The 27,636-nt window shown below is 38.6% G+C and overlaps 1 protein-coding gene across 20 annotated transcripts in view; it reads right to left on the reverse strand.

The window, feature by feature from the left end:
• Nucleotides 1–27,636, reverse strand: part of LMO7 (LIM domain 7) — a 133,348-nt gene that overhangs the window by 71,662 nt on the left and 34,050 nt on the right. For 17 of the 20 annotated variants that reach the window (XM_072353966.1, XM_072353969.1, XM_072353956.1 and 14 more), the window contains exons 2-4: nucleotides 24,536–24,606; nucleotides 21,375–21,444; nucleotides 1,481–1,587 (exon numbers count right to left, since the gene is read on the reverse strand). In XM_072353966.1, the coding sequence (XP_072210067.1) occupies nucleotides 1,481–1,587; nucleotides 21,375–21,444; nucleotides 24,536–24,606 (248 nt within the window). Of the gene's footprint in view, nucleotides 1–1,480; nucleotides 1,588–1,801; nucleotides 2,107–21,374; nucleotides 21,445–24,535; nucleotides 24,607–27,636 lie in introns of those variants that run through there. The other 3 variants (XM_072353939.1, XM_072353910.1, XM_072353920.1) reach the window with 3 other exon arrangements.

Consider the following 27,636-nt stretch of genomic DNA (forward strand, 5'->3'; position numbering starts at 1 on the left):
GTCGGACAACACAGTTTGCACAACAGTTTGCTAACTCTACCTGCCTGACCTCCCCTGGGTTTCAGTTTGCCATTTACAACACTGAGGACGAGCTCCTGACAGCGCCCAACCAGCTCATCTATACCCTTAAGAGCAAGTCTCAACCAAAATAACTCTAGCAAGGGTTTTTGTGGATAATGAAAGCTTGGCAGAGCTTACCAAGCCTCAAGCTTTCAGCGTGACATATGAGCCAGCATAGAGGATACCAGCATTATGGAAGGGTGCCAGATCCCCAACACATTACCAAGAAATTATTTTTCAGATATGAGTCAAAGATTGGGAAGGGGGGGAGAAGCATTTCCATCTCAAGTATCAAACATTAAAATGGTACAAACTTTAATTCTGAAACCTAATAAATATGTCAGCACGGTACCATCCAGTCCACCTACAAGAGATTTCTCTTTAATTAAATCAAGAAGTCATTTTACCCTATTTTTTCCTGGTATGTACAGAAGGATTACTGCCTGTTCCTCTTTGATAAAGCCAGTAGATTAAGACATGAATCAGTTCTTAACATTTCACTTGACAGGTTTTCAGAACAGTCCACAGAAAAACCTCTTCCTGTTTGGAGACTTAACAATAAATTCATCCTTTGTACCAACACAATAAAAGAAGCTAATACTGTAACGAAGCAAGAAGCCCCATTAAGACATCTTTTGGTGACGCGTTTATCTTAAAACACCTGTTAAGTGCCTACATATGAAAGTTCCACATTAATCTCTCAGAAACTAGCAATGAAACTCGTATTAGAAGACACAGTCGTCCTGAAATTAGAGTAATTACATCTCAGAACCAAATTATTTCTATTTCACAGAAAAAAAAAAAAAAAGAAAAGAAAAAAAAAGAAAAAAAAACTTCCTCCTCTGTAAACAAGACGATTATTCTGTGCAATTCCGTCCTAGGTTTCTACTCACATTCTGAGAGAAGGTGTAACACTCAGTGACATACACTTCACTAACATTTGGAGTGGAGGAAATAGAAGTCCTTCAGGAATACCATACCCAAGCTCCACTGCACTTCAGACAAGCATCAGAAAAACCACCTCAGCCTTTCAGATTTCACATAAATCATCTCAAAACATAAAGGAAAGTGATGCTTGTTGTATCACTCAGCAGTTAATTTTTCTCTAAGCCTAAAGTAACCTAAGCAAATTCCATTTAATATATGAAATGTTGTAAATATTCATTAACAATTACTTTGCTTATGTGAGGTTTAATAATAATTAGTTCCTGAAATTAAATTTGCACAAACATTATTGACTAGTTTCAAGAACACATAAGCCTTCACCACAGTATTCAGAACTGCTCTTACCAGATTAAAAGAAGAATTTTCCATAGGCAAACATTAAAAAAAAAAAAAAAAAAAGAAAAAAGTCTGAGAAACTTATTCAGCTAAGCTTAGAGGGAGAAGGGAGAGGAAAAAACAAAACCGCAAAACTCACTTGACTGTAACTCGATTGGACAAATCCTGAAGGTCTCCTGGATGAAAAAGTTGAGCTTCTTTCAATCCAATATTTTCACAAGCTTTCAGAAAAACGTTTATATTATCCTGCAGAGAGAAGTAGAAAGCAGTTGCTGAGTTAGAAGCACTAGGCACTAAGCAGGTTTTGCAAGATGATTAGTGTGAGCCTCTAAATGTCAAAGTCCAGCTCATGGAAATAAAAATAAAAAAAAGCAAATCTTCTGGATCATAAATACAGGTCGTTTCTCATATACACATGCAGCCGGTGATCTTGGTGACTGACTGATACGTTAAAGATTACCTGGCATAAAGCAGCAGCTAGCCAGTAGGCAGCAATCTCCACTTTGATGTCAGCTCTGTTCAGCAAACAAACGCCCTCTTTCTAGCTTTGCACGACAAGCCTCACCTCTTGCCTTTAAAAATAACTCCAGCTACTGACATTCACCACCCAGAAACTCTTGGCAGGAGAGGAAGAGGAGGAACATGCAGTTTCTATGATTACAGACCAATTATGGAATACTGCACCTAGAATCTGGGTTTGGTTGCTGAGCAAGCTCCTGAAATACAGAAACCAAACAGTATTCAAACCCTGCTGCTTCCTCAGTTGTGGGGATTGCTCTCCTTGTTGGTCCTCCCCTTCCTTTCCTCTCCACCTCCACCCTCCCCCCCCCCCCCCCGATCATAACACCAACATATAACAAAACATAGGTGCAGTAGTGTATTGCAGCACCCACCTGCTGCACCTGCTACAGATCAACAGTCTGGCAAGGGCAAGGTTAAACAGAGGGGGGCGGTGAGGGGGGGGGAACCTCACACGATATAGTGAGAGATTATACAACTTGTGATCTCTTTCCACTTCATAAACAATAGGCAATAGGCAAGAAATTCCTTCTCGTTAACGTGGAATGCTATCAACAACAAAAGAATTTGCCCTCTTGCGCACTTCTCAGTTTGGTTGAAAGCCACAGGAAAAGGTACACAGGGTTACTTAGCTCATAAACTGCACACAGCCATATTATGCTGTGGGTCTGTAAAGTCAAGATACTTATATCAGAGTTTCACAGTATGAAAAAGCTACACTTCAGCAATTTAATACGCTTTAATCCCCCACTTTTTTTTTTTTTTTTTAATTACATATAATCGCTGAAAATAATTCACTAAAAGGAAGTGCACAAAAAGTAGCAGCTGCTTCAAACGCATCAAGAAGTAAAACAAATACTTAAAGAAAGTAAATCCAAGAATCCCTTCAACCTTCTGTTTTGAAGGTCTCCAGGATTCCCCTTAATTCTTATCAGTCTGCAAACATGATATTATTCAAGGAAAATATTTGAACATGGTACTCTTTATGCAGGTTATGTCTCTGCGTTACCACATCCATAAGATCTCAGCTGACTCTCAAACCATCAGTGTTATGCCTCAAGGTCTGACACATGGTGTGCTGCAGTGGGGACTGTTCTACTGGGGATAGAAGGGAAGGAGAGTTATGCCATGGCAGTGACAATGTGGGACGTGATACAGTGCTGCATGAGCAGCCAGGAACAATAAGGGACGGTAACCTCACCTCTGCAACAGCTCTTGCAGCACTCAAAGGGCTGCTTGCACAAGCAGCCAAGCTAGAGCTTTGTGCCAGCGTACCCCAGTACACTTCTCCTTCCCATCCTGTTTGCACCTTCAAGTAACACCAGCTTAGAAATGGCATTTGTATTGAAAGTGTCACCTTAGTACCAAGGCTCAAGAACATGAAAAAGGCAGTTTCCTTCTGTGTAGGAGAGGCCACAATTTACAGTCCCACTGCAAGTTCCAAGGCAGTGTGCTCTGATGGGTTTACCAGTTGCCAAAAGTCATAGTAACCTAGTAAATACATGGGTTGCATCAACTGAACTGCAGAGAATGCCTGCACTGTGCAGATAAACAAGGAAGAAGAGTCAGAGACTTAGAAAAACTGATGTTGCCCACACCCTGAGTGTAATGAAAACACAAGTACTTGCTCATCAGTGGTGGCTCAGCTGTACAACAACAAAATTGTTGGCATATGACAGAATTTGATGTGTTGTAATAACAGAACTAAGAATTAACGTCGTGATAAACAACACATATGGCACCTACAATGCATGAGTTAACACCTTCAGAAACAGGTCAAAGGGGGGAAAAATGTGACACAAAACTCAGCTAGGCATGGCACTCACTGGAATGTAGAATGGAACAATTGTAAATCTTCCTCTTCCCAGCTACCAAGCCAATAGTTTGATCATGCTTGTCATTATCTAGGTAACTCCAAGCTTTCCTAAAGCTGGGGGCTGGGATTCACATCTCAGCAACAAGATCATCCAGAAGGTTATTGCACAAAGTTTGGATATGGACATGAAAAAGTGTAGCATCAACAATTTAGCTCTTCTGGATACTGTACTTGTAAAGTTCTCTTGAGCATTTCTTATTATCACAGTAAATCACTGAATCTACAAGTCCCAAAATAGCTGGCAGCCATTTTAAAGTCTTACGGAATAAAAACCTGTAAATGAATTTTAAATAGTACCACAGAAATAAGCAGAAAAAATGACAAGCTGTCAAGCTTGCAATTAGATTCATCATTAGAAATGTGAAATAGGAACATTGTTCAATGATTAAAGTGCTCAAATATAGTAACCATCATGCTATTCCTTTTACCAAGTCATGAAATATAGCTATACTTTCATAAGACTAATGGCTGATACCCTTTCCATTTCAAAATCTGTATTGGAATCTTAATCTCATCGTACTACATAGAAGAAAGAAAAAAAATATCAGACCTCAAACATCTGGAAAATGACAGCTCTATTTCCTTGTGACCACAAGGCACACAAGCAATGTGTATGAGAAAAACAAGTTTAACACATGTGTTCCTACATGCCTTCTGCAAACAAGATGCTCTCAATCTCTGTAAACCATGGCTGAGTGTCTAATTTTAAGAAAGATTCAAATTGACATAACTGAACAGAAAGATGTCATGTGTTGAGAAAAAGACAAGGAACCTAAACAATAAGCAGAAAACATGAGAATTTGGTTTGGTTATGCCAAGAAAATCATACTATGGTTTTGGTTGGAAGGAATTTTAAATTTCATTTAGCCCCAACTCTGCTGCCGTGGGCAAGGACACCTTTCACTAGATCAGTTTGCTCAAAGCCTGGCCTTGGACATTTCTTGAAGGGGATGGGACATCCACAACGTCTCTCAGCAACTTGTGTCAGTGCCTCACCACTCTTATAGTGAAGAATTTCCTCTTTTTCCCTAATATAAAATCAGCCTTCCTCTAGTTTAGTCATTACTCTTTGTCCCATCACTGTAATCCCTTGGATAATGAGCCCCTCCCAATCTTCCCTGCAGGCCTCCGTTAGGTGCTGGAAGGCCACTAGAAGTTCCTTCAGAGCCATCTCTTCTTAAGACTGCTTAACTCGGCCTCTCTTCAGAGGAGAGGCACTCTAATCATCTTCATGGCCCTCCTCTGGACCTGCTCCAACAAGTCCATGTACTTCCTGTGTTTGGGGATCCAGAGCTGAATGCAGTACTCCAGGTAAGGCTTCATGAGAACAAGGGACCAATCACCTCCCTATCCCTGCTGGCCACAACTATTTTGATGCAGCCCGGGATACAGGCTTTCTGCGTTACACACATGTACTACTGCCTCACGTTCAGTTTTCCCATCAGCCAACACACCCCCAAGTCATTATCTGCAGAACTGTACTGAATCCACTCTCCACCCAGGCTGTATTTGTGCTTGAGATTACCCTGACCTATGTGCAGGACACTTTACATCTGGCCTTACTGAACTACACGAAATTCACACACACCCACCTCCCAGGCCTGTCAAGGCTGCTCTGGATGTCATACCTTCCCTCCAGCATGTTGACTACACCACACAGCCTGGTGTCAACTACAAACTTGCTGAGGGCACATTCAGTCACGCTGCCCGCGTCACTGACAATGATGTTAAATAACACTGGTCCCAATCCTGACACCTGAGGAACCTCACTCATCATTGGTCTTTACCTGGACATCTAGCTCTTGACCACAAATCTCTGAGTGCAACTACCCAGCCAGTTACTTACCACTGAGTGGTCCACCCTTCAAACCCATCTGTCTCCAGTTTACAGACAAGGATGTCGCGCAGAACAGCATCACATGGTTTGCACAAGTCCAGGCAGATGGCTGCTGCTCTTCCCTTACGCACCAATACTTGAATCTCTGTTGCAGAAGGCAACCAAATTCATCAGGCAAGATATGCCTTCACTAAAGTGATGTGGGCTGTTACCAATAACTTCCTTGTTCTCCACATGCCTTCACACAGTTTCCAGGAGGATCTGCTTCACAATCTTGTCGGGCACAGAGGTGAGACTGACCTATAGTCCCTGGGCTGCATGAACTGTGAGAGGCAATTATTGTTACCTTCTAAGCCCACAAGAGAACTGACAGCAAAGGGAACAGAACAATTGGCTATTTATAACAGTGATAACAATGACAAAAATCAACGAGATGTTTTCAGAATAGATATTGCTCAATGCGCATCCATGAGTATCTACAGCTGGAATTAAAATGATGCCATTACACTTTTCTCTTTAAATCATAACAAAAATAAAGCCTGACGTGTTAACCACAAAATTCAAGTGCAGTCCATTTTTGTTGCATTTATACTGTTTGTAAATTTGTTCTGGGAGGCTGAAAGGACACAAAGAGGAGAGGTTGTATGCTTTTCCCTAGACTATGTGCACAGAGAAACAGTAAGGCATTTCAGATGCTCCAAGCATGGCTGCAGTTTCCCACAGGCTGTACAGACTTACATTAAAAGCACACCACAGAACGCTGACTAGGTATAGCTTTTACCATCCAGCATTTCATTTTTGCCCACAAACTTCAAAGTAAACCACACCCAAACCCTCTGTGAAGTTGTAACACAAGAGAGGCTGAGCCTGCAGTGGGAAGCAGGTCAAACCCTTGGCACTTCAATGTGGCAGTCTGGGGGAATGACAACTGATACCACACACTTTCAGGCATGCACCTGCCTTTCTTGTCCCCACAGGGAATCACAGAGCCTTCCCCTAGGCATATTGCTAAGGCATTCCCCTCTAACCAATATTTAAAACAAAACAAGGTGGCACATCAATGCAAGGAACAGCCTTTGTCTTTCCATACCTCGCCTTCAGGCAGAAACAGTAACACTGTGGTCTATGCCCTCCCCTGCAACATCACGAGCATGGCTGCGTTCCTCACTCCCGCAAAGTCACAGATGGGAGAATAGGAAAGAGTTGGATCTTTTCCATAGTAGTACTTCATTTCTCTGTTGGTCCTTGCTCGACCTCAGCACTGCTTCTTCTCCCCAACAAAGGGCACTGGTGCTGGGCCAGAGCATGGTAGCTGCAGCAGGTGGATAGGGTTAGAAAGGCAGGGCTGCCATGGTGTCCTACTGTCAGTGCATCACCACCCTCCAGACTGTAAAGAAGGAAGTCTCTGTGTGGGAAAATACATGAACCTGCACACTTTCCTCTAAAAATAATGTTAATTTGATAAAGTAACTAAAAATATGGAGAGAAGTGGCAATGGTGCTATGGTTGCTGCTCCCAAAATAGAAGGAAAAAATAGCATGAGCAACAGGGTGAGAAAATTATAGGTCAAGAATGCTCAAGAACTCCAGTAGACAAAACTGAAATGTGAAACTGTAGGTAAAATATAAAAAATAATTTTAAAAAAATCTCAGTGATATAAAAATCAAAAAGCGTGAAAGGGATTTGGAGAGGTCTCCATATAAAGATGTGCAACCATCATCTTATTTTGACTATACACGTGCAACACAAAATCACAATGAATTCATCTTTCATATGTGAGTTCCAATTTAATTAACAAAATAAATCCCTTATTATCATGATTATCTGGGTGAGGCAGGAATATTAATTTAAATAAGTCTGTAAATACATTTGCTTTCTTTAGGGTGCAGCCATGTCGTGTGGTAAGCCTGCATTCTTCCAAGTTAACTGTTTCTCTGAATTTCTGCACTTAAACGGTGAGATCTTGAAACCATACAAGTTACAACACATCTTTCAATTCAGTTGGCACCTGTGAGAAAAACAATTTAATTAACATGGTGTTTTTCTGTTTTTCCTGGCTGGGTAGGCCAATAAACATAGACAGTCCTTCATATAATCTCCTACTCTTATGCAAAATAGCTCCCGCCTCAGTTGAAGCTATTCTTCCGCCATTCAAGTTTGTGTTGTTGTTGCGGTTTCTAGACTTTATTTTTATCCCACCCACCACCCTACCCATTGCAGAATGTGAAGGAAGGGAACATAATTTCATACTGGCAACCTGTGCTCCCAGGACCATGAAACAGATTTTCACCAAAGTGCTAAAGCATCACCCAAACTGCTACGTGGTGCCAGAATCTGTTTTCAGTTCCCAGACTTCCCACCACCACCGCCTCCACCCTCTCCCTAAAAACATACACCCAGCATCTACAGTGCCTAGCAACAAAATTGACATTTTAGGAAGAGAGTGATGTATTTCTTTTGGCTACTGAATTCTGAAAAACATCTTAATAACCCACATTTAACAGGCGTTTCTTAGAATTGCACTTATGAAGACATTTAGTGTAATCTTTCAAGATAACTTCATGTCTTTATGACAAAGCTCCCTGACATCTGCATTCCTCCAAGAAAGAGTGCATTTAAAGACAAAAAGAGGGATTTCTCGTTTGTTTTTAAGGCATTAATTACTTCTCATATACACAACATTGTACTAGCCACTAAAGCTAGGTCAAAACAGTTGAATACAGAATTTAGAGCTGTGTTTTGCAACAGCATCACAGAAGAGCTACACACTGTTTATGTTCAAAGGCGGGGTAAGGGAAGAAACTTGCAAATGATCTTGTTTGACAAGTTGGGTGACCTGCTCTTCCTCGGAGGTACATTTCAATTATTAGCACTTTTAGGTGCAAGGGGGGAGGGGGGCCAAGGGGGGAGAGCCAAGAACGGTGTTGAACCTTATGGTCTGACCACAGGCCTGGGAGCCAGGAACTGCAGTTACCACCTTGGCCTTGTATGACAGACTGCTTCACATTTGTCCCATCCATAAAATGCAACTACCTATGCTCTTACAGCTCCTGTTATTTCTGTAGAAGATGGCCAATGGGTTCAATCTTGAACTGGAAATAGGAAAAATGGGTTTAATAGTTGAACTACTTCCTCCCCCACACTTTTTTTAGTTCAAAAATTAAGAATAAAAATAATTTTTAAAAGCCCTGCAACATAATTTAACTTCTAATGACCTCAGGGTTTCTGTTCTGTAAATCAGCAACATTCATGGAACACTACATTGGCCAAAGATCAGAAATTATGCTAATTGCTTTACCACTCCCCTGTGTGCACCCTTCACTGTTTTTCCATACAGCGTAGAATAATAAATTGTGAATGATATTATAATGCTTGACAGGCAAGTCTTCCCCACAGCATGTTCTGTGCATGATTACAGATACAAGGCACAAACTGCTCCTGTGTGAGCTGCCTGCTCCTAGTATCAATAATTTTAAATAAGAGCCTTGATGAGCAACATTCCTCTTTGCTGTACACAGTCACTCACCTATTGACACTACAATTGGTCTCACTAGATTCGAACCAGTATGGAAATCAACTTCTGAAACAGCCTTAGATAAGAACCATTTTGGTTCCAGACAAAAAGGACCATCCTCATTCCCAGCTGTGACATTCCCAGCCCCTGGCATTCCTCACCACTGCAGTTAATGGCCAACAGAAGACCTACCCAGTTCACTTCATTGCCTCCATCCTCTTGATTCACTGAACACCATGGGTTATTTTTAACAGTAGTATTGGCTTTTTTTTTTTTTTTTTTTTTTTTTTTTTTTTGTGGGACTTCATGTTTCTGGTGTTTAAGGTAATTGCTGTAGGAAGGGACCAACTGTCTTCAAGGATTTGAAATCCTTTTCAGGCCTACCTCACTTCTCTATTGTGCTGCTGTGTAAACTTCACTACGGTAATCCAGCAACAATATATAACCCAAATGAATACTTCAGCGATAAGAGCAATTAACAAGTTGTAAACTACAGGTGCGTTTCAGGGATGTCACTGTTACCAAATAAGGCAAACCACAGAGAAAAAGGGCAAAAGTACAGCACTCCGAAAACCTGAGCCTATAGGACTTTCAGTCAAGAGCGTTCTGTGCAGTTCTCAGCATTAACCCCACTTTGGACAATTATAAAGGGAACTGAATTCACTCACGCACAGGCATGCTGACTGTAAAGCAAGTATAGGATCAAAATGCTGTATTACAGAATAGCAACCTCGTTTAGAAAAGCCTTAGCTTTCCCACCACTTTCAGACATCCGAGACAAAGTCAAGAAAATCAAGTGATGTGCTTTTCACCCTGAAATGCTTATAAAAAACAACAGAGTTGACAAACTAAGTGTTTGAAGTACTCCAATGCCAAGTTATCCCACTAGACAGAGTTGGAATGACAGTAATCCACTTAAAGGTGAAACTCCCCTGAAGCCTAATGAGTAATAAAATAAGAACTCTTGTTCTTGAAACATTAAAAGTTTTGGCAGAGCTTGCTTTTCCTTTTTGCCACCCCCACTCTTTCCTCCTCCTCCCTTCTCCATCTCCCCCTCCCTCCCACCCTTTTTCTTTAATACACATTTTTTTTCCTGGTTTTGCTCACACAGCCTAACCATTTGATACAGATTAAATCCAGCCCTTCACTTGTACACAGAACCTGACGCAGAAAATCTCTCAGATCCTCAATTCACATAGAGCTTGATTTTCAACTATGATTTGGTACTTGGTCCTTCTTAAACAAGAATTTGAAAGCTCCCTCTACCTTTGACTTCTTCAGCAGCCACTGACAAATGCCTTTTGTTTCCTAAGAGGAGTCGCATCCCACCACCTTTTATTTTAAACTCTGATAGGGCATCAGGGTCCATACTCTAGTCATTACTCTAGTAAGATATCCCAGATTTGGAGATCATCTGCTTTGCAGCCCCATCCTAACTCCTCCACCAGCATCCAGCTTCCTCCTGTCCCTCCCTGCTCTCATGCCCTGCAGAAAGAAAGCTTGGCCACCACAGTTGCAGCAGCAACTCCATGCATTAGGTGTTGGCAGAGTATTTATTCTTTTACATACAGCACCGGAGGAGAGTGATTCAGCATGGGCACGGAGGTGTTCAGACAAGTGTTGAAAGATGTGGTATGTGAACTGCGTACCAAACAAAAAGGTGAGTAGCATAGCTATATAACTCCAGCTATACCACAAAGAGCAAGTATCACTGCTGCAATTAACATCTGGTTTCTTTGGAAATTGCCAGGAATTTCAAACGCCACACATCAATAAATATCTGACATGCCAGCATGAAAAGTGCTGCAGTGGCCACCCTTTGAAGATTTCACACACACACAAAAACGCAACGAAACACTCTGCTGTAAGTCTCAAATCTTCGCTTCCCTGACAGAGGCGGAAGAAATCAGATTATAAATATCACCAGTATAACTTAAGGTGTGTGCCTTTTCTACATGGTTGAAATTTTTTTTCCGTTACGAAGGAATGTTTGTAAAGAAACACAAAGAGTCACCAGATATTTGAGGAAATAAAAATGGCACGCAACTGACAGAGTAAACAGAGTACGCTACAGACTACAGCTGATTGAATTGAAAAATAGAGTTTTTTTTTGCAGTTTATATGGCAACTATATTTACGTACGCTGTTAACTGCTGGCAAGATGGGGGAAAAAATTAATACTTTTTTTTTTGTTGTTGTTTTCTTTTTTTTGAACTTTAGTTTAGAGCTGGAGAAAGGATTAAAAATTTCCACATTAGAAGATTCTTAAAGTCAGTCCTAATATTTTACAGCTATTTTACAAAGATATTTAATTAATTAGTACTCTGTGATTGTCCCTTTCTGTTCTGCCCTTCTAAAACCCCATCTGGAGTACTGCATCCGGGTCTGGGACCCCAAGCACAAAAAAGATATGGAGGTGTTGAAGCAGGTCCAAAGGAGGGCAACTAATACGATCAGAGGGCTAGAGTGCCTCTCCTATCAAGAAAGGCTGAGGGAGCTGAGCTTGTTCAGCCTGGAGAAAAGAAAAACCTGGGGAGATCTCAATGCAGCCTTCCAGTACTTGAAAGGAAGTTATAAGCAGGAGGGAGACAGATTTTGTAAAATATCTGATAGTGATCAGAAAAGAGGTAGCGGCTTCAAGTCAAATGGGGAGATTTAGGCTAAATGTTAGGAGAAAAATTTTTACTCCAGTGGTGAGGTACTGGAATAGGTCATCTTGAGAAGTTGTGGATGTCCCACCCCTGTAGGTGTTCAAGGCCAGGTTGGATGGGGCCCTGGGCAGCCTGGTCTAGCAGGTGGCATTCCTGCCCATGGCAAGCAAGTTAGAACTAGGTGATCTTTAGTTTCCCCTCCAACCTAAGACACTCTATGACATCTCTTCCCAGTAACCCATTCAAAGGGTCAGTCTGAAACAGACTTATTTAAAATATTTCCCAACTACTACTTGCAATTCAGAGTAATGAACCAATATTCACAGTATTTTCTATCCCTTGACCAGAGACCAAGCCTAACAGCTGCACCATCTTTTCTCAGGGTGTGTGCTTTTGGGTGCTTGCTATACAATTTCTCCCCATTTACATCCTCTCTATGTATTTCATTTTGTCATCACCTCCCAGAGCACTGTCAGTTCAATAGAACATATGGGTTTCATTGAAGCTTTATGCAGCTACTAAAAATGTCACAAAGAGTTTGCATCACCCTCCCCTTTCCCCACACCCTAAATTTCAAAGTGTTTAAGCAACAACAAAAAAACAATTAAAGGAAATTCATAGCTAAGGCTGAAACATGACATATGTTTTCAAGAAAAAGGGCACAAAACATCAGTAAACCACTGCAGTGATTACATACTCCCACTATCAGGGACTGAAAAGCTACAGAACAATATCATCTCTAACTATTAATAACCATACTTCCTTTCTAGTATACAGCTCTCTTTTCTTAATTGTTTAACAAGGGTATTTTCATAAAAGCCATATTCCTCTTTCCCATAAGACAGCAGAAGCAGCACAAAAAAATGATTTATGAACATACTTATCAATTCCTGCATCGCTCCTGACATTTATTAATTTGTAGTTTTATGTTCTCTGAACTCGCTCCAAACATGTTTTGTTTAGCTGTAAAGGCTATGAGAGAACCGAAAGTTAAAATTCTACTCCTGTCCGGGTTTTCCCTGTTTATTTCGCATTGCCCATGCCCTGCTTGCTTGAGGTGAAGCACTTTGAGACGTAACATTTCAAAAGATTTTTATGTTAAAAGATAAGAACTTCTTTAAATTCTTAATCATAGTGATCAGGTTTCTAAAATGCTTTGTAATTTATAAATCTACTTTTTTAAATTTTTTTTTGTTTGTTTGTTTGTTTTCCAGATAGAATTTTCACCTCATAGGCTGCATTGTCCATGATTCTCCCAGATTTTAAGTAATGCCTGTTCAGGAGTTTCAAGTAATGATAACTGTAATGTCTGAATTCTACATTGGAGATGTGCAAGCTAATTTGCAATTGCCCCTTTTATTTTTCTTTACACCACTGACAAAATATAACTTCAATTCCTTAAGTAAAAAAAGAAAAATTGTTTGACGCAGCTATCTATCTGAAATGCCAATCCTGTGTCATCTCCCAGCTAAAGAAATATTTTCTTAGACTAACATATTCTTTTATGTCCGGGAAACTTGTTTGAGCACTAGAGCTGGACCACTGATCAAAGAAAAAAAGTTTCCCCTCCCATGTAATTGGACTTGTCAGAACAAAACTAGATACTTAATGAGCATCCCAGTTACCTACTTGGTAACAGTCATGTACAAGTCCTCACCTAGCTTAAGCCTTTGTGAAGCCTGGAGATGTTACTGCAAACAATGCCACCAAATACCACTACACATTAAAATGCTCTTTAGTATTTAATGGTATCATTTGCCAGAGTAGACAGGTTTCAAGCTTCGAGTTTCATATAAGGCTGAAATATCTGGAGGAGGAAAAAAAAAAAAAAAAGCATGGAAAATGCAGCCCCTCAAATTGCCTCAAGTTCAATAGTATAGTAAAACTTGATTGCTTAGAATTAAATTTCTTCACTGAAAATGTCTTACATCCCACAGGAGAAGGGAAAGTAACACTTTTTGGAAGTAGTTTGTTAACCTGCAGCGTAAAAAGGAAATTGAATGAAAAGAGATAGATAACTACTACAGTAGGGAGGAAACTGATCTCTTTTCTGTCATCTGAAATGTTACTAAGCCTGCCTAAAAACTCATGGAGTGCCTCATGAAGGGAAGCAGATATGATAGGAGGTGGATGAAGAGCACGAGTTCTGTAGACCCATGTTCACTTCACTTTCTCCCTGTTCTGCTCAGCTTTTAGACATAACAAATCCATAAATAAAAATCAAAAGTAATGCTAATTGCCATTGTAAAGCAAACACAAATCTCCTTCCACGTAAGTAAAGATTGCTCTAAGAAGCTGCAATTACAACTTTGGCCTTTTGTTTGCACATTATGTATACTTTTTTTTTTCCCCAGAAAAAACATGCATCATCTTGTGCTTTGCCTTATGAAAAGCAACATCAGTCTAATTGGCTTGCAAGCAGAACACATTAAGTGCTTATGCAACTTCACTCTGTAAATTGCTGCTCACACACTCACCTTCTACCTCTGAATTGACAGTCCAAAGAGGAATACAATTTACAAGACAGATCAGCCATGAGGAAAACGTGGTGTAATGGAAGCAGGCTTTGAGGCAGAGCTCACAGCTGCATTAGATATGATGGGCCCTGGTCCTTGTCAGGAAGGCTACATCAAACCTTTCAGAGAAAGAGCAACATTCCACATCCCTCAGTACAACTCTCCCTCAGAATGGCCAACCCTCTCATGACAGCAAAAAGAAACATTAGACGAGCAAACAGAGCAAGTTAAATGGTTATTAAGTCATTAGTTGGCTCTCAACCAAAATTTATTATGAGGCTATTTCTTATGAGAGATTTTGGATACTGTTAGTTGCTGCACTACCAACAACTCCATCCAGGTTTAAAACTTTACTTTTTTGTTGTTGTTTTTTTGTTGTTGTGGTTTTGGGTTTTTGTTTGGTTTTGGGGGGGATTTTTTTTTCTTTCTTATCAAACATCGACAAGTAGCTTTTACTCAACTTGTTCTAAGCATTTGTGCGTTTGCCCTTTCACTTTCTATATAGAAAATAGAACAAAGAAGTTCATGTATATTCATTCTCTCATACCACAAAAGCTACTGCTCATATTACTCATGTAATCCCCACTACTTGATTTCCAGAACAGAAATTGAATAAGCAAAAAAAACTTATTAAAAAAATAAGCAAAATACAGGAAGACCAGAAGCACAGAGCTACATAAAGGCTTTACTAAAAAACAAGGAGTTCAACAGCAAGAAAAAGCAAATACAATCAGAACTTTCAGCACAAATGAATGATTCCAAAGAACTTGAGAATTAGAGCTGCTTTTAAAGATCTCTCTTAAAAAGAACATTAATATTACCATCAATTTTTAATATATATATTTTTAAGTGGAAAACATGACTGATTTGAGTTTAAGTAATTTAGTGAAAACTTCATAGCTAAATCCTATAAGAAACAATGAAGACTGTTTGGATTTTACCTGGGAAAATAAATAAATAAATAAATAAAAAGAGTTTAAAAGCATTCTATAGCAAAGTGAAATTTTCATTTACTTGCCATTCCCCTACAGCAATTAAAAGCTGTGTCAGGAAAACATTCCCACAGAAAAGAAAATTTTGGCCAGCTCTACCCGATGACAACAGATAAGGAAATACCAGGGCGGCTCCAAGGTTTCCAAGTGTTAGATACAAAGACTCAGAAAAATATTATTTTCGTGGTAATGTTTTACCTTCTCCACCCCCCCTTTATCTCCCTTTCATTTTGTTATAATTTTCTTTCACGTTTCTCTCTTCCTATCCTTAGTATTCCCTACTTTACTGGTTTAGGAGTTACCTGCCGATGTCCATAACAAAGTAGCTCTCCATTGCCTTTTCAGGTAGTTGCCTTGGTGTGCAAGAGGAATTAATACCTTCTGATACATTAAGTAAATGCATTATGCAAAATAGCACTATTATATTGGACTGCATTAAAGAAGAGAAGAAATGATGTTTGTGTAGCACTTGTCAGAAGAGCTTCTTGGTGTATGTGAACCAGAAACACAAGCACTCTTTACCCTAAAGCAACCCTGGTTCCACTCTAGAACAACAACAAAAATAAAGTCCCACTCTCCAGTATTTCTGATTCGTGTCTTCAAACACAGGACTGCTTACAGAAGAACAATTTCATTCTCTTGTGTGAAAGGGAAACAAAAGCTCACAATAAATCATTAAAAACACACACATACACTAAACGATAACCCAACCAGACAGCCAAAGCCATCTTTGCCAAAGCTAAAATAAAGAACTGCATGAAGATGATGTTTGGTGCTCATTCATCCAGCTCTCATGCAGTTATTTAGCAGCACGTCTACTCGTTTGAGATGAGGAACCAGCTTAGAAAAATAAAAGTTGATTGCACTGCATGTGCAATTCCTAAAAACCAACAGCTCTCCACTCTGCCCTGTGGTCTGACCACAGCCCATCATGATGTGATGATGCACTTCCCAACCACAGAGTGGAGCAAAGCGTTGCACTTCCACTTTACTAACAGGAGCTGCAGGGAAAAGTAGATGGTATTAACCAGATTTGGACATTGCAGGGCAGGCAAAAAAGCTAGCCTCATCTCCCCACTATGTCATGATTTCTTCTGCTTCAGTCTCAGTTCAAATTCATTGTTCAGCCAGCTAAGTTGGAAAAGTGAGTATTCTGAGGAACAAAAGCACTGCAGACAAAGATGAGTTTCAAAATGCTCGGCAAAGCCTTGATGGAAAATGTGTTCAGACCACAAAGTGCTCTTCCTGGTATGATCATATGCAAACCACTTCACATGCTGGGATTCGAGCTGAAAAGCAGAGAATGTATGTTTATTGAGTGGGGGGGGGGGGGGGGGGGGGTTGGTGGTACTTCTGCAAAGCATTGATTTTATTTCTCCCTGAGAATACTAAGCCAAATCATTTTGCAAATTTTATTAAATAACTTCCTGAGGCTGCAAAATTTGTTTCACTCTTTCCTTTTGCCCATTTCACTACTAAAGGAAGTAAAAATATAATAATAATCAGGAAAAAAAAAAAAAAAAAAAAAAAAAAAAAAGGCATCAAAATTTAAAAAAAGGCTCCAAAATAACATACAGCAAGAAAAACAAGATACTTGTTGTTAGGCATAATACTAATAATTAGGGTCTTTTGGTGTTGTTTTTTTTGTTGGTTTTTTTTTTTTTTTGGGGGGGGGGGGGGGGGGTGTTAGGAAAAAAAATCACTTTGAATGAAAAAACATATTGGAGGATTTATTTTCCCTTTCTCAGAAACCTTGGAGGAACACCAGGCTGAGGAAAGAGAAACAGGAATGAAGCATCCACTAACCATGTTGTCATTACATTGCCCACTTCTAGGAGGAAAAGTAGGGAGTGCTCTTTAGCATAAGGCAGTTCTTGAGAAGGTGAAGTAAATGGTCTGCTATTCATTTTCCACATTTAAAGCACAGCTGCATCTTACTGGCAGATGGAGCAAGTCATAAATTTGTAATTCTTTGTCTATATATAACTCGGGCTGTTCAAAAAATCAATATAAACAGGGTTTTCTCTATAACAGGAGCAAAGTAGTGGGAATAAGATCAACCCAGCAAGATTCATCAATGCAAGTCATTTTCTTTAAATCACATCTCCCTGGCATAGGCTTATTTCATATAAATATGGACCACAAAAGTGGACTTAAGGCAGGCTGCACTTTTATTATCTTGCACAGCGCAATTCATCTTCCACAAATCTGACCCTTCAGTTACCTGTATCACATGCTCCAGAAATGCCAAATTGGTTCACAAACAGCTACTCAGTACTGGTTTGCTTGCCTACTCTGCTGTACAAGGGAAAAATGCATGGACTGCTCTTTACACTGTCTTATACAATTGGAAAGATACACCAAAACTTTTTCATCACTCTCCATACAATATTTCAGAACAAAGTTTATAACAAATGGCATTCTCACAGTGTAGTGGTGTTTATTGCCTTCACTATCCTTTTAAAGGAAATCAAAGCAGTCAAGCACAAGGGAATTCCCCTCAGAAATCCTGCAAAAGCACATCACTCTTTCTGAAACCCATTGCTGTTGAAAATCAACCTGCAACAAGCCACAGCCTTCTGCAGCTACTGATGGAATTAGTCCTTTGTACCTGCACATGCTGTAGCTCAGGAACAACCCCCCACCCCACCCCCCCTTCCTCTGAGTGACTGACATTTTCCTTGGTCACTCATCACTGACCAAGAATGGCAAGGGAATCAGATATGGCTACACAGGAACTGATTCTTGCCCCTGCAGCTCTGTGGCAGCCCTAAGACCACACATCACTCAACTGCACATGCTGACATGGAACCAGGACTAACCCAAATGGGCACACTGCTCTGTAAAATGTGCAGCTGCCAGAGCAGGTGTCTCCAGCAGCCAAACCCTGTTAATTGCTGCTGGAATAAGAGTTATACTTGAGGGCTGGCTCATGTGCTTCTTATCACCATCAGAAGATGGGTCTGTTCAGCCCACTATCTCCTGCGACCTCTGCTTGCCTTCAAGAATTTTGGTTGGGGTCTCTTCCCTCAGCATCTAAGTTCAGTTTTCCAAATAAACACATGTGAATCAAAGATACAAAAATATTTTTCTTAAATGGTAAAATCAACTATTAGCTGTCACGCAAGCCATGGGAGGCACAAGCCTCCAAGAAGAAATGGAACATCAACGTTGTAGCACCAACTTAAAGAATTTTGAAGTTTGCCCAGTACCAGCACTTTTGTTAACTGAATACCAAGTTTCATTTCAGTGTTTAATCATAAAGACATGTATTTATCCTTCCCATCATGATTATACCTGAACCACTGAAGTCCACACCCATAGTTATTACACCGCAGGATAATCAAACTAGCTATCAGTATAATCAAATTAGTGATGCAGACAGCTGAAGCTTACTTTCAGTTGCCTAAAATGAGCTTGGAATTTAGTTGATACTTCTAATGTAGAATTTCTACTATGTTTTTGAGAATTAAATAATGCACTTAATTTATAAAACAAAGCCAACAAAAAGCATGTCTCAGTTACATACCTCAATTAAAAAAGTATAGCACACAATATTACATAAAACCGAGACTCTTTCATTATTCACATAGACTTTCTTGAGTAAAATAGGCAATGAAATTTGTTCTCAGAATAACTACAAAGACAAACAATATAATGAACCCCTTCTGGAGATTCAACCAAATACTTCTGTTGAGCATTGTACTTCTATACTGCTGAGAAAACTGTCAAGCATATGAAGCAAACAAAACTTTTCAGGGAAGAAAAAAGTCAAACACATTAACTCCCTAGAGAAGAAAAGAAAATCTGAAGAAATTTCAAGGCCCAAAAGAACTGTAAAGAGAACATGATCAAATGATAAAGGACTCAAATTCAAGTTGTGGCATCCGTTTATCCTTTAGAAATAAATTCCTCCTCTTGAAGCTAGAATTTCCTTTTTTTTTTAATTACTTATATATATATATATATTTTAATTTATTTATTCATTAAAAGTCCCCCTACCAACAAGGTTTCCAAATCTTGTAAAGGCCTGGTGGGGAGCAATTACTGTAAGACTGAAACACAATGAATACAGCAGAAGTGAGAGCTGTAGAAGTGTACATGAAGCCATGGAAAACACAGTCTAGAAGCTGACTTGTGGGAGAATCAACTAACAAGCAGTTAAAGTATTTCCAGAACATGGCAAGCAAGTCTAAACCAGATAATTCCTGGCAAGCTCTATACCTAGAAGCACAGTAAACCTTGCTTTTCTATACTGGAAAGTAAAGCAGAGAAGTTTTCAACAGAAGTGGTTGAACATGAATCCTTTCCATCCGTAAATCCTGCAGTTCATCAGCTACAATATTCTGAACCTGGCAGGTCCTAATGCTTGTGTTTCTATAAATGCACAGAACAGTTGGTTTTAGTATGACTTACACACTCAGGGATGGAAGCTGGGCTCTCCAAAGCTGTTTAAATTAGTATGTCACTCTCAGCTTGGGAGATATACATACACCCATTATTGTCACCATAATCACAACGTTCTAAAACCAAAGTATTTCTATAAAACTGTTTCCACAGGTTAACACAAAACATCAGCTGTCTCAGGGACCACTTTTAAGTGGTACTCCAATAATAATAACAATACCAGTAGATGGTCATGGTTTCTGAGATTCATTCACCCTTCCTCCCTTTTCTTTTTGAAGACTTGTAGGAACTAGTCACAATGATACACCCCAACTAAGAAAAGCTAAACACCTAATGAGTACGCCAAATTTGTGTGTCTGTAAACAACAAAAGAACCACGTAAAAGTGAAAAAGTATTTCATTTCATAGTTCAAGACAACACAAAGTTGCCACAAAAAATCAAATCCATCCTATGGTTTTCTGGTCTGGACTAATGGCTACTTTAGAGGCCATTTAGGCAATCAAACGATTGATAGAATAACAGTACTATCTTCCCCAGAATCATTTTGAGCTCTTTTTTTGGATGCTTCATGGGAAAAGAATGTACAGCACTTATTCACAATCCTAATACCCTAAGCTTTCTGGGACAAAGGCAACTAATGCTTTTCACATTCATTTGATGTGGAAATGCACTTTCTGAGTTTGGGTTAACTTGCTGTATATTATTGTACAATCTTATGACCTCTAGCCAAGTTAAATACACTTTTCCCTCTAGAGTTGCATAGTTGACTAGCAAAAGCAGATGTTTTGCTATCTCATGCCCTCAATTGAAGTTCTAGAGATGTTTTGTCTTCTACTTCTGTTACAAAAATCAGGTAACTTTCCCTAATGTTAAGACTGAATATTTACCATAAAGGGGAATCTTCTTGTAGAAATCATGCACATATCCATTTGTTTTGTGTCTTTTTTAAAAAGAAGTTTTGGCCACAGGATTAAGATACAGTTATCCTGTAAGTTGGGAATAACTTACAAGGCTACTTTCTCTGGAAAAAAACTGCCAAAAAAAGAATTCAATTTGCTTACCCTCCTAAAAGTTTTCTGATCCTAAATGGCTAAAAAGAATTTAGTGTATGGTCTCTGACAAGCATGTTTGCCAAAGAGCATACAGGAAGTCTTATATTTCCAATGTAAATGATTCCATCCATTACTTTACTCCCTCTCAGACAATATGATTTTCAGCCAAAATATCTTCAGCTAAATCACTTAGGTGAAACCTTAAGAGACATTTCTGCACCAGGGTTATTTTAATGCAACCTAGGGTTTGCTGTAGGTGAGGAAAAGCAGCTTCCAAACAAAATCAGGTTACAAGAAAGCTTTCTTAGCTTGTTATTTCCCTAACAGAGGGAATTCTGAAGTGGTTTGCAAATATAACACAGCAACAGCCTTTGAATAAAGAAAGGAAATGCTGTATAGGTTTGTGCACAGGAGCCATGAGTGCTTGAGTGGCAAGTTAATTAAAGTTACAGATTCAGATCATTGTATGGATAATCTCTGCTTTTTAAGTTAATGTATAAATAGTAAAATGTTGATCAAAAATGGAATTAGAGTTATAATACTGTACAATTGGTAGGTTTTTGTAATGAGTCCATGGTGAAACCAACAGACAAGAGAGTGCTTATTAAGCAAAATGAAATAGATAATGAAGTCATACCACAGATATTAGATTTGCTGTCATTACTTACCAAGCCAGCTATTGGAGTTGACAAACGATTGATCTTCCTAACAATGCCAGGTTTGATCTTGTTAATCAAGCTACAAAGAAATCAAATAAAATTATGTAGCATAAATTCATATAAGTCTGAGTATCATCACTTATTAAGAAAAACTTCACATACATAGGAGTATGCAAACTATTGAGTGTTCCTTGTAAGAGTTCTGATATCCCTGTAAATGTAGGAAACCAGCTCAGATTTCATATGCTACCAGCCTCAGTACGATGCATGCAACAATATTTTTTTTTTTTGTAAACATTTTAAACATGCAAGTTGTTTTGGATTAATTTTTGTCCAGTTGGACAGAAAGGAACAAGCCTCACAATATCACTCATACTTTATATAGAAATTACAATAAAACTGAAAAAAAGAACAGATGCACATCTTGTCATGCATTGAGGACGAGGCAAAGTATTCCTTGCACTTTCATTCCCAGTTTCTTAGTCATGTTGGTAGGGAAATCCCATGATTCACTGAAATACACACTAGACAACCGGACCAAGAAAGAACTGGGACCTCAGGACACCCTGCAGACTTCATCTGCCTACATCTGAGGAATTTGGACTTGCTCCTTCTTCTTGTTGCTGCTTGTTTGGTCAGACCCCTTAACCACACAAAACATCAACAGCGTTTTGTGATCTACCCACACCAAAGTAGAGTCAGGACCAGGAGTTTAAAATTATACAGGCGAAAAGACATTTTTTTTTTTCCCTTTGCTTGAACAGCAAATATATTTAGAAAATAAACAAAAAGAACAGAGTTTATGTATACATAATGAAAATGGAAGAGATTTCTAAATGCCTGCAGAAAAAGAAATAAGGTAACAGATCCCGAGATCTTTCAGCTGCATTGTAATTTACCAAACAAAATACACTTGATGACTTTTCCATCAAGAGAAAAGAGAAAAAAAGAAATTAAAAAAAAATATATAGAAAAGCTATTATTTTCTTATTTCCAAATGCATCACTTATTTGCTTTACTGTGCTTAAGAACACAAAGTAGCCTGTAACAGAAAACTTTCTTCCTCCTATAAGGTATGAATAGGAGATCTAGTATAGTGTAGAAGGATTTATTTTGTCAACTGATCAGTCAGTTGACACACATACATGGTCAGTAAGTCAAACAAGACAATTGAGCTGCCACTAGAATAAGTGGTGAAAGTACAGATCTGATCTGCTGCAGTATAAACCAAATATATCATCTCCAGTGATAATCTGTGTAAATTAACAAGTCATGTCAGGGGCAACCAAGGCAACATGCAATGCCGTGGCTTGTTTATTTCCATTACTTAAGATCTTGTGTTTTGTTTACTTTGCTGAAAACTGGACATTTGAAAGCCTTCTGTATTTTGTTCTTTTCCATTTCCAGTGAACTCTTACAGAAATCACTTATCGTTGTACTTCCAGGTATGTCAAATTTAAAAGAGAACAGCTGTATGATTTAGTGCAGTATAATTAAATGTCTTTTCCTTCAAAGACTGCTGCATGACTCCCCAGGAAAACTGCTCGGATGAAGAAATTACTGGATGTTTTTCTTACATGTAGCTGTTAATTACAGATAAATTTAACTGATCTGCATTTGGCAGATGGATGCTCACATTCTTTTGCCAAATAGGTGTCAACAATGAAGATATCAAAGAGTTAGACTATATCAGTTCATTGCCAATTCTTAAAGACTTGATTTAAAAGTTACAGCTGAATACAATACACACACCCTACTACACAGATACACTAAGAAATAGCCATTACTTTAATAAGAAGCTATTTTATTACGAGAGTCAGTATAGTTCACATTTAATTACATAAGCAACAAAAAAATAAAAATTCCATCCCTACAAAACTGTTTAGTCTTAAAGAAAAAGAAACAAGAAGCACAAAAAAACCTTCTCCCTCACACCAAACAGATAATTACAGAAGCAACTAGCAAGATAATTGTTTAGGCAAGGTACCCAAAGGAAATAAAATAAAGGAGAGAACAAACAGAAAATGAAATAACATTCACATAAGGAAAGATGTGGAAATGTTGCCTGTTTTGCATTTACATTGGTTACTTGTGATACGCAATGAAACAAACAAATAAAAAAAGAAAAAACAGACAAGTATACCTTTCATAAATATTTTCTGAAATGGCTGAACTGATCTATGGATACCTCTAAGATTCAAGGCATTTTTAAGCCTCCTATGCGGTCTCTGAATGGGACACTTACACCTTAAAATACAAGGTGGTTAACAGTGCTTTCAACCCTGGAAACCTATTCTAGTAAGTTTCAAACCAATTATAAATAGACCTGATGAATGGATGTTTTATACCTCTGACTCAGTCCACCAGTGAAACCAGACAGGTCTCATTATTGCCAAGTCTATAACATATATAAACAAAAGAAAGCTTTTTTGAGAAAGCATTCTAGAAAAAGCTGAGGTCAGAGTATTGTTTGCTGTTGAAAGTAGTAACTAATTCAGTCCATATGCTACTGAAACCTGGGCTGTAACATTTACTTTTATGATCCTAAATTGCCCTTAAGCATGCCAACTGACATCCTATAGATAATGTTACTGACGTACTTGGAGGTAATTGTAAGATGGCCAAATAGATCCTGTTACCAAAGAGAAATTTTAGGAACTAATATTATTAAAAAAATCAGAGGCCTGCAACTTCTTTTTAATTTATGATTTAATTACATCCACTACTGAAATGAACTATTTTTTTAGTGTCAGGTTTTCTGGGAAGAATAACTGTCTTTCAGGATTTAGAAAACAAGGGTTTACAATTATTTCTTAATGTGATGCAGGCAAAACAACAGTGAGCGTGTAAGTAACTGAGTGCCTTCATCACAGTTGTGGACCACACCGCCTTGCATGAGATGAGAAACTCCACTAACACTAAGAGCATTAACCAATAAAACTAATCAAAGGCCAGAAGGTGAGTATTAATACTCCAGCTAAGACAAGTGTGCTGGACAACACACGGAATACGTAGATCTAGAAAGTGGATGTTTGCCATGGGAAGGAAGAACAGCTTTCAAACAAGCATAAAAAAATATCCATTGTTGGCACTTAATTCAAACAACAAGCCAAGAAGGAAAGAGGCTGATGAAAATCTGAAGCATTTTTACATAGTAAGTCAATACTCACTCGCACAACAGGACTCCATTTTCTAGAGCTGCTCGAAAATCTTTGGTTCCAAAGCTTTTCCCAGTAACTGTCTGGAAAAATAAAAAGTTAATTTGAAACATGCATACAAAATCAGGTCTGGAAAGAAAAACTGAGAAATAATAAGCAAAACTTCAGTTCAACATACAGTTCACAGTATCCACTACTTTCTTGTATTTATTTCAAAATAAAAAGTTTTCTAAAACAGCTGTGCCTCAAAAGAAGTCAGATTTAACATCTTCAAATAGTTTCTGCTGGTGCAAAATCAATCTTCAGCTAAATTCTGAGGGAATACTTATTGTTATTTTCTGAAGCAATGCCAGCTTCTCTGGAAAGCATAAAAGAAATCTGAAACAGAGGCACGAAGAAGAAAAAAAAAAAGTGTGGAGTCTTTTTCTCATTTAAATCTTCTTCCTTTTACATCTTGAACACTAATGATATCCAGCATGAAATACATTACTTCTTTTTCCCTGCAGCTTACACCTAAGGCAGTGTGACTAAAGAACCTCTCTGGCAAGCCTTGTTACCACATGTATATCAACACCCATTAGCTGGACAACTGAAAGACTATACTAGTGGGGCTACTTTTCATATATGAGGTGAAAAGCAATGAAAAAGAACAATGTCAAACAAGAACTTAAAGCACCCAAAGCCAAAACCATTGCCTACAGGTTTTCAACAAAAGAGATTTGCTCCTGGAATTAATTCACTCCATCTCAAGAGAAGAGTGATGTACTTATGATCTCTTACCCTTATATTTATTTGGATTCTTCTTACTAGATTTCCCCCTACAAAGTTTCCTTTATCGACACCCAGATTAGTATCCCGCACACAAATCAGGAAGGAAGAAAAATCTCTAGAACAGTCCAAAAAGAGTTTTATTCCAGCTAAGTACAGAAATCAAACACAAGGAAGGGCATTTATTGGTGTTAGCTTAGGGATGTTCAGGCACTAAGTTGTCATAAAATTCCACTCAAGGATCCTAATCATCCCCAGTACAGCACAGGACTTCAGGCACACAATTAAAAGTCATGTGGAATCTGTGTGCATCCAGACCAACAGTTAGTACTTGCCACAATAATTAACAAAATCAGCGGTAAAACAAATGAGCGATGCTTGGTGAAAGAACAAAGGAGAGGACACAGCGCTTTAAGGACCTGTTGAACTATCACCCTCTTATTTTTCCTTAATTGCAAGAGGAACACACACTCTCACCAAAAATGCTAGAACTTAACCTATGTAAAAAAAAAAAGTACTTGCTTATTTTTTTTAAATTCAACAACTTGAACTTCTAATCTCTTTCCTCTATAGAGATTGATGTTACAAAAACAATGTTCTGATTTTAAGGTAAGTTTTTACTCACAGGACTCCAAACAACTCTTAAGAGGCCAAACTTTATTCTCATTTTAGAGTTCTCTGACACCTGTGGGACTACACAGCACATTTATTTGGCTTAATGCAAACAGTTCATTGCTAAATCATGCATGCAATAGGCAGTGAAGTGTTTCCTTCACCTAATGTCACTGTCCCACTGTCCGACCCATCTCAAAACTGCCATGACTTAGATATCTGGAAACAACCTTCATGCTGAAATTCCTTTTAAAAAAAAAAAAAATGGAACTGCACATAGCTAAGGAGGTCACTAAGACACTATTATTAGGAAGTCAGGGTGGAAATATCACTGAAGAGATGCTGAACCTCAGCACAGATCCTTTGGACCACAAGAGTGCCACACTTCAAGGTATAATAATCTAGGGCACTTCCTGAAGTAATTTCTAACCAATTATTTAAAAACAAACAAACAAACAAAAACATGGAATAATTTTGACTGCCACAAAGTTTTCTGTCATAACCCCAGCTAGCTAAAGGCCATTCTTCATCTACAAGAGAGTCCAGTTTCGGCACAAGATTGCAATAGCTAGTATTAGCTGTACAGACTCTTAAAATTACATTAACACAGGGAGTCATTACACTGAAAGCCTTCTGACTAAGTTATTTATGCTGTCATTGGGGAAGTCAGTGTTGACTTGGTTTATGGGATGGAGCAGTCAGGCTGACATTGCGACTCATAGATTTTGAAGACTGTGGTTTGTTGACATAAAAATAAGAGGTATCAGGACTGCCAAGTTAGGTTTCATCAATATCGACTTATAAAGGACAACTAATAATTAAGTAGTTAATAGGTATTCTCAATAAGCAATATAATACAGATGGCTTGAAAGTGAAACATTTTCCCAGTTGCACAGCACCTTGAATTTGTTGATACCAGAAAAACAAACAAACCTGTGCTCCGTTTTAAACCAAGCTTTCACATGGAGACGGAGAAATTTTCCCAGAAAAAAACTTCTATCCAGCTTATGCCCATTGCAAGGCCAACCAATCACAGCTGTAACTATTGCATTCCACACAGCAACAAGGTATTGTTAAAAATTGGAAAGCTGAGGACTGGCTCAGATTCACCCAACCTTTAAGAACATGAGTAAGACGAAACAAATCCCACCTCAAGATACTACATCTTCAAAGAATGTCTACTATTTGTGAGTCACTGTTTATTCATTAAAACTGGTTATACTGGGTGTGGTACTCTTATGTAATTGTCGGAATTGATTTTGGATAATTTTTCAACCATTTAGGCCATGTGATCTAAACAATAAAGAATATCTCCCCAAAGTGGTTTTGATCCATGTCTGAACACAATCTCCTAAAATACTCCCTCTCTTCTCTCCTTCATTCAGCTTCCTTCTCTGTGTTCTTCTTGTTGTTTGTTTTGTTTTTTAATATAATGGAGTCAAAGATATAATTAAAGACCAGACCATAAATCACTTTTAATTGCTGCTATAAAGCAGTTTGATTTCAGTTTTGTAGGAAAGCGTCCCCTAATACTTTGGTAATTTGCAATTGCCAAGTCCATGCAATTTACTTCAAACAGCATGTAAATTAAGTACTTACACACACAAACATAGAGAGGGCTAATTTAACTTCAGGTTTGCAATGATTTCTATAGGAGGTGGCAATTCAAGAAAATATAACCAAAGTCCAATACATTCACGATATGGCATGACTGAACAAAAAGAACACATCAC

The sequence above is a fragment of the Excalfactoria chinensis genome, chromosome 1, assembly GCF_039878825.1.
Source record: "Excalfactoria chinensis isolate bCotChi1 chromosome 1, bCotChi1.hap2, whole genome shotgun sequence".
In the NCBI taxonomy this organism is placed as follows: Eukaryota; Metazoa; Chordata; class Aves; order Galliformes; family Phasianidae; genus Excalfactoria; species Excalfactoria chinensis.